The sequence below is a fragment of the Myxocyprinus asiaticus genome, chromosome 18, assembly GCF_019703515.2.
Source record: "Myxocyprinus asiaticus isolate MX2 ecotype Aquarium Trade chromosome 18, UBuf_Myxa_2, whole genome shotgun sequence".
In the NCBI taxonomy this organism is placed as follows: Eukaryota; Metazoa; Chordata; class Actinopteri; order Cypriniformes; family Catostomidae; genus Myxocyprinus; species Myxocyprinus asiaticus.
In genome coordinates this window covers 39,112,106-39,128,921 of record NC_059361.1, presented here as the reverse complement: position 1 = coordinate 39,128,921, position 16,816 = coordinate 39,112,106, and the positions used below count along the sequence as shown (strand labels likewise).

The following is a 16,816-nucleotide window of genomic DNA, read 5'->3' as shown; positions in this document are numbered from 1 at the left end:
CCAGCTAATTCCAAAGGGTTCACATACTTTTTCTTGCCAATGTACTATCACAACAGATATTTAATCACACAGCAGGTGTTTGAGTTATATTCCAGGCAGAATGAATGACAGAGATTTTGCTGTGTGTGTGTTTGTAGTCATGCAGTACGGTTCCTGTTTGAGGTGCTGAGCAGTTTTGATGCGGAGCAGCAAAGACTCTTCCTCCAGTTTGTCACAGGAAGCCCCAGACTTCCTGTTGGAGGTAAGAATCATATAATCATATAAAGCAGCATTTTCCAATCTTTTTTTGTCATATGTACCTCCAGACCCATAAGTAATTCTCCCTGATGCAGTACACCTTCATCAACACCAAACCAGACATTTTCTCCTTTTAACTCTTGTATCAAGTATGAAGTATCAGCCATGTGTGAAACCAATAATTTTTACAAATGTTAATGTTCGTCTGCTACAGGCCAGAGACAGCTTCATTACATATGTATGATTAAGCCAGTTAATCTTTAATTACCAGCCTGATCTCATGAAAATTACGTAAATGTGGCAACATTTCTGCAAAAATAACTTTTATCAGTTCCGAGATAAAACATCCTCTGTGTGGCAAAAATAAAAAGGGAGTCGAATGTTCTCCCAAACAAATGAGGTTTCTACAGTTATATCAGGTTTTAAATCTACAAAACCTACCTCCCTTCCCTAAACCTTAAACCTAAACCATAGTAGGGCTGAACATTTAATTGAAATAAAATCGAAATTGCCATATGACGCAGTGTGATAATCAAATCGCAAAGGTTTTAATTAAATAGTCTGCATGCGCTGCTTGCTGTGCTTACTAATGATGTTTTGGAAAAAATCATGTGATGTGGTGTTCGAAGCTTCATTTGGCTGAAAACCACGTGACTGCTTCGGTATCAGATTCAAAAGAAGCGCAAATCCCAGTACAAGTTTGAACCAATACATTTCCCATCACAAGTGCTTGCTGTATGTTCGCAGCGCAGTTCTCTGTAGTCTATAAAGTCCAAAGTATACTTCGGCTGTCAGCATTGTTGATCTGAACACGCAAAGTATGCGTGACACCAATGTCGTCATCACAGTCTGAGCGGACTGTCCATGTGCAGGCCAGATTTTCTTATCGTGCGGACAGTCCTGGTCGGTGCGCCAGTAGTTGACTCTTTTATAAAAAAAAAAAAAGAAGAAAAAAATATATATCACAAAGCAGTCTTAGTGCACATGCATCAAACACATTCATATTCGCTCACAGTCAGGAGAGCCCTTACAAAAATCCTAGAGTTCTGGAAAAGTAGCCACAAACTTGCGTTCGAATACTACTGTATTAGCATGGTGCTCCCAAGTAATGGTGCATGTCCAAAAAACATGGTTATGCCATGCTACTTTTTTTGTGTTTTCGTGTAGGCTAAGTGGTATTCTGATACTCTTTTGGTGGTTAAATGCCTTTACCTGCAGTGCCATTCAAGCTGTACACGTGTTGAACTTAATAAAGACCTTCTTCATCACTGGCAAACGGTAGGACGCATTTGCAGGTTTTGTTACCATTGATTGTAGATCCACTGCAAACAGTGTTATCTTTATTTTCCGTGTTTTCAAATATTCCGTGAGCGTGTTGGCAAGTGAGAGCGTGCACCAAATGATTCAGCAGCATGCGCATGAGCTTTTTGAGTCATTCAGATTGAATCGTGAACCAATTCAGATCACTTTGCTATAACATTTGAGGGTTGGGAGGGTTACTTTTGAAATGTATTCCACTACAGATTACAGAATACATGCTGTAAAGTGTCATTTGTAACATAGTTTGTTAGATTACTCAAGGTCAGTAACGTATTCTAAATACTTTGGATTTCTTCTTCAGCACTGGCAGATTTTTTAAAATTGATTTAAAAATTATACCTGGGAAAAAAATAAAAATACTGTAAGACAAAATACACTTATATTAAAAATAGTTTATCTGAAAAAAAACATGTTGTTCAGTGTTGCTTATAAAACACTGTAAATGTTTCTTGTTTTAAGGATTTTTAGATAGTTAGGAAAAAATACAGAAATTCACATCAAAAATACCATTTTTTGCAGTACATCTTTGCCCGAATTTTAATAATCTTACTAGAAAAGAAATATCATCTAATGTGGATTTTCTTGATAGAAAAAAATATAATCGTGCCTGATAACAGGTGCACGTAAAAGGGCTAGAAATAGAATATTAGCTTAGCATAAATCTAAATGTTCACATGACAATTTACACACGACATGGTTAACTATTTCTGCTGCTCCAAACTTCAAAACTTCACAGAGTGTACACAACAACAACATCTTCTGATCGTATGGCATCATATTCACCTTTTCATTCATAACAGTTTGAAAACGCCCTCTTTCTGCTGGTATGAATGTAAGTAATGCATCATAAAAAAAAGTGTTTAATGGCTGTTCAAACACTCATCGGATCGCATCATTTATATGGATGTATTCATTTCCAAAAAAGCAGGCTAATAATGTAATTTTATGAAACAAATGACAATAAAATGCAAAGTAATCTCTTCAGTAATCAAAATAATTTTTTGAATGTAACTGTATTCTAATTACCAATGATTTAAATTGTATCTGTAGTGGAATACAGTTACTTATATTTTGCATTTTAAATACGTAATCCTGTTACATGTATTCCGTTACTCCCCAACCTTGCGTTGTAAAGAACCGACTCAGATGAGCGATTCATTTGTGAGTCGGATATCTTATGTTCTGATTGAAAAACTGGCGACAGTAAACACCGGTGTGATGTATGATGTAGCGGTGTAGCTTTTGTCAAAGCTACACACTACCTAATCAAAAATATAGCTTCTCTACTAAAAAGCTACTTGATTTAAAAACTAGCAAAGCTACCACCTCGCTACTCAGAAATGTAGTTAAGCGAAGCTACTGCCCATCACTGACCGGTAGTGGTGAACCTGCAGCAAACCTTTGGCATCAATTGACAATTTGTAGCAAGTTTGCCATGAGCTCTCGATTTTGTAAGGAAGTATACTTTGAAAGGCTGAGCGCTCCACCATGTGCGAGACGATCCAGGAATACAGAAAAACAAAGTATACCTGAGCCTTTACACATAATCAAAGCACACGTGAGGCTAATGAGCTGAGTGCGTTTAATTTGTGCAATTCCAAATATGCTTGGCAGCTAAAAGTTTCTATCCAAATGCAACTTGATCATGCTCGAACAAGCTTGTAAATGCAGTTGATTATGTAATGTATCACCTTACAAGTCATGCGTTATAGTAACAGTGTTAAGATGTCATAAGATAGCATTGTGTGAGGAACAGGGTGACAAGTGTTCAAATAAAATCTATACACAAGTGCAATAGTGTGTGAAATTCTTGGGTGCAGTTCCGAGTAACATAGCAGTCATGATAGTGATGAGACATATACCAATTTACAATAAACATCAGATTTACACATCACAATTTAAAATCTAATATACACATAATTACACACAACACAATATACAAATAATAACATACAATGTACAGTATACAATACACACAATATAGAATACACATTATACAAAAAAAAATTGTGTATATATAGTATATATAAAATGTACAGTAGGTTGTATTGTACTGTATTGACATTCAGGCTGTCGGTTGATAGTCAGTTGCCAGTGTGTTGAGAGAATGTAATTTATGACAGTCCAGTGTGAGATAACAAGATTAATAAAGTGCAGTGCTGATGTATATTGATCATGAGAGATCAAGAGTTCAAAAGTCTGATTGCTTGGGGGAAGAAGCTGTCATGGAGTCATGGAGTTTCACATCAAGCTTGGAGGGCACTATGGTGTTGAATGTTGAGCTGTAGTCTACAAACAGCATTCTCAGTTTTCCTATTTTCCAGGTGGGAGAAAGCAGTGTGTATTGTACAATGGCATCATCATTGGTGCGGTTGTTGCGGTAAGCAAACTGCAATGGGTCCAGTGAGGGAGGCAGCACAGAACAAATGTAATCTCTGATTAGTCTCTCAAAGCATTTGCTGATGATGGGGGTCAGAGCAACAGGACGCCAGTCATTTAAGCAATTATTGCTTTTGGATTGCTTTGGTACAGGCACAATGGTGGACGTTTTGAAGTATGTGGGGACCACAGACAAGGAAAGGGAAAGGTTGAAAATGTCCGTAAAAACACCAGCCAGATGGTCCACGCATGCTCTGATGACGCTGCCTGGAATGCCGTCTGGACCCGCGGCTTTACAGATATTCACCCGTCGGAAGGATCGGGTTACATCCACTACAGAGACGGAGAGTGAACTAACCTCTGTAGCTTCGGCCGTGAGAGCTCTCTCCACGAGGCAGTGTTATTTCCCTCGAAACGAGCATAAAAAGTATTTAGCTCATCCGGGAGAGAGGCAGCGGTGTTCACGGCGGAGTTTTTATTCCCTTTAAAATCCGTGATGATATTAATTCCCTGCCACATGCTTCTAGAGTTGGTGGTGTTAAACTGTCCTTCAATCTTGTTCCTGTACTGGTGTTTTGCTGCTCTGATAGTTTTGTGGAGTGCATAACTGGCTTGTTTATGCTCGGAATCCCGGAATTAAAAGCGGAGGTCCGCGCATCAAGTGCCACGCAAACATCGCTATTAATCCAAGGTTTCTGGTTGGGGTAGATCCGTATTGTTTTGGTCGGAACAACATCCTCTATGCACTTTCTGATGAAACACGTTACGCTATCAGCGTAAAGCTCAATGTTGTCATCAGAGGCAAACCGGAACATCTCCCAGTCCGTGTGATCAAAACAGTCTTGTAGCGTAGAATCTGATTGGTCCGACCAGCACTGGATCGTTCTGAGGGTGGGTGCTTCCTGTTTCAGATTCTGCCAGTAAGCGAGCAGAAGCAGAATGGAAGAGTGGTCCGATTTGCCAAATGGTGGGCAGGGGAGGGATTTGTAGCCATCCCGGAAGGGAGAGTAGCAATGGTCCAAAACCCGGTCCCCTCGTGTGTTGAAACTGATGTGTTGGTAGTATTTCGGTGCTATTGACTTGAAGTTGGCTTTGTTAAAGTCCCTGGTCACAATGAACGCGGCCTCAGGGTGCGCAGTTTCCTGTTTGCTTATACTCCCATACAGTTCCTTGAGTGCCTGGTCTGTGTCGGCTTGTGGCGGGATGTACACAGCAGTGATAATGACCGCTGTGAATTCCCTCGGTAGCCAGAATGGTCGACACAGAAGCATGAGAAATTCCAGATCAGGAGAGCAGAAAGACTTGATAGAATGTATGTTCCTCTGATCACACCAGGATTTGTTGATCATAAAACATACACCACCACCTCTGCTTTTACCTGAGAGGTCTTTCGCTCTGTCCGCTCGGTGCACGGAGAACCCCGTGGGTTCAATGGCTGAGTCTGGAATCTCCGTAGACATCCAAGTTTTGCAGAGCTTGTTGTCGTGAACTAATAATGTGCTGTTTTACTTTTAATTCTGCTTTTCTTTGATTTGTACGAAAGTGAATAAAAGTCATTGTTATTATAGTGCCTCTAGGAAACTGTCATGATACATACAACGAGCCATGTAAACATCATTTTGCAAAACTGTAGATACAGTAATGTATATCTTCTCTTCCTTTCAGGATTCAGGAGTTTAAACCCTCCTCTCACCATCGTTCGGAAGACGTTTGAGTCGACGGAGAACCCGGATGACTTCCTTCCATCGGTGATGACATGTGTGAATTACCTGAAGCTGCCGGATTACTCCAGCATCGAGACCATGCGCGAGAAACTGTTGATTGCTGCGCGCGAGGGCCAGCAGTCTTTCCATCTGTCTTGATCTCACCTGCACCCTCTCACTCAACAAATGGCCTTCAATCAGCTCACCACAGAACCACACAAATCCTGACTTCTTCCTTTAGAGTTTCTTTTCATCTTTCATTTTGCCCCTTTTTCTTTTTTTCAAACACCAACATTGAGATGAAATATGTACAGCCTACTTGTTTAAAGAAAAGCAGCTTGCAGAAACAAACGATAGAACATAAGAGACTTGCTTTTGACTGAAAGGGTGTTATGCGACTCATCAGATTTAAAAAAGAAAAAAAAAATTTTTTTTTAAGAAACATTCAAAAAAACACTTGAGAGCAGATTATAAAAATATATCAGTAGTTGAGAGATGTTCAAGTTGGAAAAAAAAAAGGGGTGGGGGGGGGGGGCTTGGGTGACATTTTAAAACTTGCCGTCTGATGTATCAAGAAAAAAAAGGGATGTTTATATTCTCTCCTGGTGAATGACATCTTCACTGTGTTCCTGTTGGGGAAAGGGCATCCATCAAGCAGGCAAGGGTTCCAATAGCTCCAAAGATCATTTGTACAGACAAACATTTGCAGATTTTGCTTATTCGACATGTTTGATAGAATAGCTGTGTGCTCTCCTGCCCAGTTTCCCCTTTGATCTGTGTTATACCCCCCTAGTATTGTTGCATTTTGGTTCCACTTCATTTAATCTCTCTCTCCTCTCGTGTCAGGTTTGTTTTTTTTTTTTTTTTTTGTTTTTTTTTTTTGGAAAGAATTTTTGAACATGTAAGAGAGTTCCAGTTGGTTGAATGCGGGTAGTGTTGGAAGTGTAGTATCTTTATTATAATATTATTATAATTAATATTATTGTTGTTTTGCTTTCTTTCTTTTTTTTAACCCAAGTTGAAATGGTGAAATATCTGGCCGGCATTTCATATCGAGTGTCTGCTCCATGTTGAAAAGATGCATCCATTGCATTGGATAAAATAGACTCCTATATGGTTATAGTAGTGTGCCTCTGCTGGACTCTTGGGGACTTGAGGTCTTATTGGCAAGCCTGCTGAAGCTGTTTGGCTGGTGAAGTCGGGCTTTTATCCCATAAAGTAGCTGAGCACAAGGAATTCATTTAAAAGAATTTGCTGGTCTTATTTTATGGTTTCGTGACCAGATTGCATTTCAAAAGAAAGAAAAAAAAAAAGGTTCCTTAAATAAGATAAAGTTTATATGCAGTTTTCACACCCGGTTTGAGGTGGGATTGTCTGCTTATTTTTTGTTTTATTTTCTATTGTTTCTTTTTTTTCCTCTTGTAGTTTATTTTTGCACTGCTGGCTTGGAACAAACCGTGGTGTGCACTGCAGTCTGTGACCAGGAGGAGGCGCCACTGTGTGCTCTCCTGTCCTTATTGTTCATGTGCTGGTTTCTAAGATCTGCAATAATTTACTGCATCAGGTTCATGTTTTTACCTGAACATAAATAAAGTAATTGTTTGACTCAGTCTGTCCTCTTCCTTACCCAGCAGCAGTTAACACTTCCTATATGGAATTAAAATTGCCTTTGGTGAATAAAAATCAGGTTTTGGATTTAGGATCTTCTACATAATGCATGGTTAAAATTCTAATATAAGAATAATAGTCTGACCTTTTGCTGATTTGAGTACAAATGGGAATGTTAGGCAGAATGACCGTCTCAATCACCATTTACCAACATTCTGCCGAATTTCTCCTTTTGTGTTCCACGGAAGAAGGTCATACAGTTTTGGAACAACACAAGGGTGAGTATGTGATGACACAAAAGTAACAACTAAAAATCAATTGCACGGGTCTAATCCAATGACATCAAGTTTCAGAAGGAAGATTAAAAGATTATACTAATTTAGAACAACTTTAAGTACAGCAACTGAAACATGCAGGGTACAGGCCTATAAAAAATAAACCTTGTCGAAGTAGTCTTTTTCAGGAACCATTTCAGAACATCATAAATTTACATTTAATATTTTTATTCTTCATAATTATTTTAAACATTTGAAAACTGCAGTGTACTGAAGTACACAGTGTCAGCTGATGCTTTTTATCTTATTGACACCAAAAACAGCACCCTCTAGTGGCTGAAAAGAAAATCCAGCGGCGTTGCCCCATAGATCTAAGTAGGTGTAGCTTCAGGCCTGAGATCTTTAAAACAGGGCGGGGTAACTCCAAAAGGGGGTTAAATATTGTAATTTAAATGTTGCTTGCAAAGAATGTTATTTTGCCGGACTAACCACCAACTGAACCATGACCCCTTGGATAGTTTGTACTGTATATGATGCAGCGTTTGCTTTAATTCTGAGGTTGATCACAATCTGAACAGAAATGTATAACACTTAATATTAATGTTCCTCTTTTTTAAGGGCTTATAAAGGGGTTAATGACTAATAAGTAATTTACAAATGCATTATAAATCATTGATAATGCAATTATAAAAACATTAAAAAGGGTGACTTATGCAGTGTTTGCCAAATAGTTAGTATTTTAACTAACATGTTATAAATGCTTAACTACACTTATTCAAATATAAATCAAAAACATGCCCTAATTCATGATTTATGTAACAATGCAACAAAATAGACTATTATAGTGAGTTTAAAAGGATGTATAATGACATTTTGCTACAGTCTGCTGTGTTTATATTCATTGCTGTAATGTCTTGACTCACTTGTGTTGTCACTTGTCAAATGAAAGGTGTTACTCTGAGTGCTGTCCCAAGTCCTCTGCAAAAACACTTTTCAGGCCTTCATGCTCATTCACAGCATATATTAAATAATAAAACATGATGTCCATTAAACCATACTGAACTTTATGTACATAGGTTTCTAATGTTGGCAACTCCTTAAATGCTTCATGTGTGTCCACTTTACATTAAGATACATTTTCATAGGGGAGTCACGTGACGTCATGCGAGGTTCGGACGCGTGAACTGCGAGCTATGCGCACTTTGCTCATTTTAATGCTTTTTGTGTCATAAACCGGTGAGATTCGGTACACCCTGTTCCATAACTCTTCTATGAAGACAATATGTCAAAGAATTCAAAATCCTCGGGCTCTGGAGACATTAAAATACACTTACGTGCTCAAGCTGAAGCCCCTGATCAGGCCGCAAGCCCGGGACTCAATTTGGCCAGTGAGGTGAAAGAGATTCAACGTCAACTGTTGAACAAGTGGGCAATGTTGACAAAGGTCATTGCTGACTTGGAGGATCTTGCTGTAATATGTCGATCGATCACTGCCATGTAGATAAAATTCACTGAGTTGGTTACAAGAGTGTCGGATGTTGAGAAACGGACCGATTATCTTGAGTCATAAGAGAGGGAATTAGCTGCTAACCTGCTAGCGACCAAGGCAGACTTGGAGTGCATCTGGGAAAAGTTGGAAGACCTTGAGAATAGTAACTGGTGAAAAAACATCCGAATTGTTGGAATTCCTGAAGACGAAGAAAGCCGAGATATGGTGAAATTCCTAGGTGAGCTCTTCCCGAGTCTGCTCGACATAACAGGCCATAAGCTGGAAATCGAGCGAGCTCGGAGATCCGCGGAGAGAGACAGGCCCCGATCAATTCTGGCCAAATTTTTGAGATCATCCGATAAAGATCTCGTGTTACGCAAGTGAGGAGTAAAGGAAAGCTTTCTTGGAAGAATCACAGCATTTTCTTGTTCCCAGACTTTGCGAATTCGACATGAGAGAAATGTGGTCGATTCAAGGAATGCAAGAAACTCTTACATCAACGGAAGGTCTCTTTTGCACTGATGTTCCCGGCCAAATTGAGAATAGATACTAAGGATGGCCACAAAATATTTACATGCCCACAGCAAGCAATGTCCTTCATAAAGTCAATGGAATGAGTAAGTCGATGTGTGACGTTCTCGATGCAGCTGAGTGGGCCTGACTCACTGAACATTCACTTGACTGCCCAAGGAAACTGGGCACCTTTTTGTTTCTTTTTGTGCTGGTTCCGCCTAGCAGCTGGAGTTTGTTTTGTGAAATAACATTCCTTTGGGACAGTTTGTGGATGAATCTGTATGTTCTTATGTAAGTCACACATCGACTTACTCATTCCATTGACTTTATGAAGGACATTGCTTGCTGTGGGCATGTAAATATTTTGTGGCCATCCTTAGTATCTATTCTCAATTTGGCCTGGAACATCAGTGCAAAAGTGACCTTCCGTTGATGTAAGAGTTTCTTGCATTCCGTGCTTATGCCTCCTATTATCATTAGAGTGATTAGGCCATTTGTTACACTCATGTAACAGCCGAATGGACTGGCTCACGGAACATTCGTATGACTGCCTGAAGAAACTGAATGTTTTTTTTTTTTTTGTTTTTTTTGCTGGTTCCGCTAGCGGCTGGAGCTAGTTTTGTGGAGGAACACACCTTCGGGACAGTTATGTGGATGAATCTACACGTTCTTTGTGCTTATTCCGACCTATTGGCTGGATTTTGTTTTATAGATTATTTTCTGTTGTGTAAGTCTGTCTCACAAAATTTGTATAGAAGAACGGGACTTGAGCAATCCGAAAGTTGTCGCAAAGTTGTCGCGGGGACTCTCGTAGGCGTACATGGACTGTTTGAATTTAGAGGGATGGACGCCGGTTGGCGCTGTCATGCGCGGGGTTAATGCGCACGTTTTTCTTTTTCTTTTTTTTTCTGGGGGATGTTCGGGAGTTGATTGTTGCACCAATATTGGAATGTGGTCTTTTTTATTTTTGACACACAATCTATTTTTTTCTAATATGTCAAAAGGTCAAACGTTAATATGAGCAGATTGTTTCTCTCCACATGGAATGTGAATGGGTTGGGGCACCCCATAAAAAGATGGAAGGTTATTTCTTTTCTTAAATGTAAGAAATATGATATAGTGTTTCTTCAAGAAATGCATCTTTCCCCGCAGGAAGCTGAAAAATTTGGGAAGATATGGGGTGGACATGTTTTCTTTAGTGCTGGCTCAAGTAAGAGCAGGGGAGTCATTACAATGATAAGTAAGCATCTACAGTTCGTTGTTTCAAACAGAGTAAAGATAAATTAGGAAGAGTCATTATTGTTTTAGCAGAAATTCAGGGGCAAAGGTTGATTTTGGCTAATATTTATGCACCTAACACTGATGATCAGGGCTTTTTTATAGATCTTGAAGGGAGGTTGCAAACCACTGGCACTCCTCATGACCTAATATTGGGAGGAGACTTTAATCTTTTAGTGGACTAAGTCCTTGATCATAATGAAGCAAAAGTGTGTAAGCCCCCTAGAGCAACACTGACATGTCACAGGATGTGTACAAATCTTGGTCTTACAGATATTTGGCGACTTTTGAACCCATCCGGTAGGGACTATACATTTTTTTCATCAGTCCATAAGATTTATTCTAGAATAGATTTTTTTTTTTTTTATATCCAAATCCCTCATTTCATCTGTTGTTGATTGCTCAATTGGAAATATCTTAGTCTCAGATCACGCCCTGGTGAGTTTAGAGATGTTGCCACATACATAGAAAAAGAAAGTTGGCAATTTAATGCATCCCTTTTGCAAAATCCTGAATTTCAACAAATGTTAAAGGCCGAAATCTATGTTTATATGGAGACCAACTGGTCCTCTGTGGGCGTGGCTTGGGAGGCACTTAAGGCGGTTCATAGGGGTCGGATCATACAGTATGCCTCATTCATCAATAAATCCAAAGCACGAGAACTCGTGGATTTGGAAGGGAATATTAAAAGTTCCGAGGAAGAGCTGAAGCACCAAATGTCGTCTGATGGCCTCAGAGAATTGACCCGATTGAAATATAGATATAACACTATTTTGTCACAGAAGGTGGAGTTTTGGCTATTCAGGGCAAGACAGTCATACTTTGAGTTGGGGGACAAAGCAGGAAAACCTCTGGCTAGATATATAAAGCAGAGAGAGTCTTTTTCTACCATTCCCTCAGTGAAAACTGCTAGTCATTGATATTAATAATTCTTTTAAAGAATTCTATCTTGTTCTTTATAGTTCCACGTCTTCGTCTACTGATGAAGATATTAGAAACTTTGTGGATTAGATCTCCCTAAACTGACGATAGAGCAAAAAAATTCTCTTGATTCCGAGATAACATTGGAGGAGCTTGGCGAGGTAATTAAGGCCTTGCCTACAGGCAAGGCTCCAGACGGCTTTGCCGCTGAATTTTTTAGATCTTATGCTACATAACTTGCTCCACTTTTGCTAGAAGTTTATGCAGAATCATTAAAGAATGGAAAGCTTCCGCCAACCATGACAGAAGCCCGGATCAGTCTGATTCTTAAAAAAGAAAAAGATCCAAGCGAGTGTAGGAGTTACCTTCCAATTTCCCTGATCCAGCTAGACATTAAAATATTGTCCAAAATTTGGCTAACCGATTAAGTTATGACATCTCTTATACATATAGATCAGGTGGGGTTTATTCGGGGCCACAGCTCTTCTTATAACATTAGGCGTTTCATCAATATCATGTGGTCAGTGGCAAATGATCAGACTCCGGTCGCTGCCAACTCACTTGATGCCAAAAAGGTGTTTGATATGGTAGAATGGGATAATCTTTTTAAGATTTTGGAAATATACGGGTTCGAGAGTACGTTTATTGGATGGATTAAATTACTTTATAGACACCCGGTAGCGGCGGTACAAACAAATGGATTAATTTCAGATTATTTTACTCTGGATAGGGGCATCCGGCAGTGTTGCCCTCTTTCCCCATTATTGTTCTCTCTTGCCCTGGAAACATTAGCAGCTGTGATAAGAAAGGAGGATGATTTTCCAGGGTGGTCGCGGGAGGTATGGCACATAATTGTTAAAAGTTGATTCTGTGTATTCTTGTGTTGTTTGTTTAAATTTGTATTTGGAATCAATAAAAAATTGTTAATTAAAAAAAAAAACAGTGATAGTGTTTCACTAACTGGGCCCTGGTCAGGAAGCAGACAAACTGGCTGATCTGCTAGCTGCCTTGAGACATCACACAGGTCACATAAACTAAAACACATAGGGACTGTATCACCTAGAAATCATATAGAGACTGTGTCTCTTCCCTGAACTACCAAACACAACCCACATTAAATCATTTAGAAAAAATCTGATCTGAAACTTAAAAAAAAATAAAAATTTAAAATAAACATCATATGAAAGTAGTGCTACTAAACATTAGATCTCTATTATTACAGATCATAGTTTAGATTCGCTCTGTTTGACTGAAACTTGGCTTAAACCAGATTAATATATTAGTTGAAATGAGTCTATTCCCCAAGGTTATTGTTATAAACATGAACCTCGCCTAAAAGGTCAAGGAGGAAGTTTTGCTACAATTTACAGTGATGTTTTTCTAGTTACTCAGAGGTCAGGATTTAAGTTCATTTGTTTTTTTTGTTTTTTTTACTGATAATGCTTAATGTGACATCGTCAGGTATAAATAAAAAATCTCTGTCGTCTTTTGTTGCTACAGTATATAGACCACCAGGGCCATATTCTGATTTCCTGTCAGATTCAGTAGTTACTGTGGATAGAGCTTTAATCGTTGGTGACTTCAACATTGACATAGATAAGAAAATTATACACTGAGATTAGCATTTATCGATATTCTCAACTCTGTTGGAGTCAGACAAAATGTGTCAGGATCAACTCATCTGCATAATCATAACCTAGATTTAATTCTGTCATATGGCATTGATGTTGATAATATAGCAATTCTGCTGCAACAGACCAGCTCAAAAAATGGAGTTTAAGTGGAAGAGTACAAAATTAGAGAACTTTCGAGGTGCATGGAATGGTAGTGTCTCTAACTACAGAAAGGCTCTAAAAGCTGCCAGGTCTGCATATTTAAGCAATCTCATAGAAAATAACCACAATAATCCTAGGTGTTTATTCAGTGCTGTGGATAAATGAGTAAGGAATAAAGCTTCGAATGAACCAGATATTCCATCACGGCACAGTAGTAATAACTATATGAATTTCTTTACTGATAAAATTGAAATCATCAGAAACAAAAACAGAATTATGCAACCATCTGCAATAGAACCTCAGAAGACCGTATCTCATATTATTCCCCACGAGCAACTTCAAACCTTTGCTGTTATAGGACAGGATGAGCTAAACAAACTGGAGCACTACATCAAAATCAGTAACATGTTAGATTCAATACCGACCAAGCTATTAAAAGAGGTGTTTCCTGTAATCTCAGAACCTCTTCTTAATATTATTAACTCCTCATTATCCTTAGGGCATGTCCCAAGAAAATTTAAGATAGCAGTTATTAAACCACTTATCAAGAAACCACAGCTTGATCCTGGAGAGTTGGCTAATTATCGACCGATCTCAAATCTCCCATTTATGTTGAAAATACTAGAAAAGGTAGTGTCCTCCCAACTATGTTCATTTTCAGAAAAAAATGGTTACAAATGACTTGCTCTTATCATCTGATCATGGCTGCATTCTCTTCTAGTGATTTTAGATCTTATTGATGACGTCGACACCATAGATCACGAAATTCTGTTGGATAGGCTTGAGAATCATGTTGGCATTTGTGGACAGGCATTAGCTTGGTTTATGTCCTATTTATCCGACCGCTACCACTATGTCAGTGTAAACGAAGAATTGTCAGATCAAACTGAAGTTAAGGATGAAGTGCCACAGGGATCAGTTTTAGGGCCTCTCCTTTTCTCCTTATATATGCTTCCCCTTGGAGACATTATCAGGAACCATGGAATTAGTTTTCACTGTTATGACAACGATACCCAACTTTATATTTCATCGAAACTCAACGAAATTTCAAAATTCTCCAAGTGAGTGTATCAATGATATCAAAGATTGGATGGCTAGAAATTTCCTTCTAATCAATTCCAATAAAACAGAGGTTTTAATTATTGGACCAAAAACCTCTAAAAGTAAGACGCTAAAATATAATTTGACTCTCGATGGATGTACTGTTATATTGTCTTCTACAGCAAAGAGCTTAGGTGTTATATTTGATAGTAATCTGTGCTTTGAAAATCACATTTCCAATGTTTGTAGAAAAGCATTCTTCTACCTCAGAAATATTGCTAAATTACGACACATGCTCTCTGTTTCTAATGCTGAAAAACTAATTAATGCGTTCATGACCTCAAGACTAGATTATTGTAATGCATTACTGGGAGGATGCCCAGCAGGTTCTATAAATACACTTCAGTTGGTTTAAAATGCAGCAGCTAGAGTGCTGACTAGAACCAAGTAATATGATCAAATCAGCCCAATCTTAGCTTTGCTACATTGGCTACCTTTTACATTTCGTTTCATTTTAAAATACTTCTGCCTACTTACAAAGCCTTGAATGTTCTAGCTCCACAGTACTTATGTGATCTTCTATCACGCTATATTGCATCACGTTCACATTGTGTGAAGTCTGGGCTGCGTTTCCCAAAAGCATTGAAAGCCTAAGTAGACCATAGAAACCATTGGTGCTAAGGGTCTCTACGATCATCTTAAGCTTGCAATGCTTTTGGGAAATGCAACCCAGACTGTGGAGTGGTGGTGGCATAGTGGATTAAAGTACTGAACTGGTAAGCAAAAGGTTGTTGGTTCAATTCCCACCACCATTGTGTCCTTGAGCAAGGCACTTAACTCCAGGTTGCTCCAGGGGATTTGTCCCTGTAATGAGGGCATTGTAAGTCGCTTTGGATAATAGCATCTGCCAAATGCGTAAATGTTTCAAACTGACAAAGTCTACAGTAACTCAGATAACCACTCTGTACAATTGTGGTGAGTATATGGGTTGGTGCTGTTTTTGCAGCACAAGGGGGACCTACACAATATTAGGCAGGTGGTTTTAATGTTGGTGTATATGTATAAACTACATAAGTGTTCTAAATGTATTAAAATGTTAATATAAAACTGTGAATCTAATAAGATGAAGAGGGTTAAATTGTTATTTTAATTACATTTGCAGTTACATTGGTGTTCCACTTTGGTGTCCCAGTTTGCTGCTTGGGAAATTGTGATTTGGCTTTTGTGTGTTTGAGGAAGCATTTCAAGTTTTTGAATGAAATATATCTTCTTTTTTTTTCTTTCTTTTTCTGACAGCTACTAGCTAGCTATAAACATGTTTATAAATTGCTCTGCAAGATTCTCTTTAAACTGTTTCTCCACCATGACGGTAGAAGATCAGTAGAAACTAACAGATACTCTAGTAGTCTACTGAAATGCACCTGCTACTAGATGTAATACCAGCACTGACTACACGGCGGCGAAATGAGCACCTCCAGCTCACAAGTGACTGAATAAAACATCGTCCTGAGGGAGAAGTTGGTAGAAAGAGCGAGCATCTCGCGTTGGACTATTCAGTTTTTGTTTTACATCTTGTTTTCAGGTCGGTTTTAGAGACACGGAGTTGGTGGATGGAAAGTGGTGAGTGACTTTAAGGATTTTAAGAGCGTGTTATTTTGTACACATGATGCTTAAAGGAATGTGTCTGATATCAGCTTGCCCCATTAAAAGTTAGTGAGAAGTGTGCGAGAAGGATCCATCTATGCTTGCAGTAAATCTCTCTTTGAGTTAGATCGAGCTTGCTCAAGGAGGCAACTACGAATAATGGACATACAATTCCAGTTTCTTTTGCTCTACGACTGATAACAAAGAGCCACCTCGAATTGTGCATGATGTGTTGGGTCTGCCTGAATTACAAATACTTAAATATTTAATGCCAGATGTATCAAATATATTCAATGATCAGTGCACTGTCACTAGATGTAAAAAAAGTGGAAACTGCGCCGCGAAAACACAGGTGCAATCACGTGCAAATGATCTCTATGCAGAATTAACACTTGCTATGTTTGGAATAGCACCACACTACTATAAAGAAACGACAGAAATAGTAAGAGTAGTATGGTATGTTCTACTCCTAACGTAATGAATTAAAGTTATTTTGTCAGACATTTTATTCTTAAATGTGGATAAATATCAACGCGGCTCGCATTCAACATTTTGGGGTGCATTTTGTCAGTGTTTAGAGTGGCTGTGATATCTATCATCACTCTTGAAGGTCAGAATGAACGGAAGAATGTT

At 38.7% G+C, this 16,816-nt stretch overlaps 1 protein-coding gene across 9 annotated transcripts in view; it reads left to right on the top strand.

The window, feature by feature from the left end:
- The window catches only part of LOC127456450 (E3 ubiquitin-protein ligase TRIP12-like), an 81,602-nt gene extending 74,354 nt beyond the window's left edge, over positions 1 to 7,248 (top strand). For all 9 annotated transcript variants that reach the window (XM_051724963.1, XM_051724962.1, XM_051724960.1 and 6 more), the window contains 2 exons: positions 138 to 241; positions 5,602 to 7,248. In XM_051724963.1, coding sequence (XP_051580923.1) covers positions 138 to 241; positions 5,602 to 5,798 — 301 coding nt within the window. In that variant the 3' untranslated portion in view covers positions 5,799 to 7,248. The remainder of the gene's footprint in view (positions 1 to 137; positions 242 to 5,601) is intronic.
- Positions 7,249 to 16,816: the final 9,568 nt, after the last annotated feature.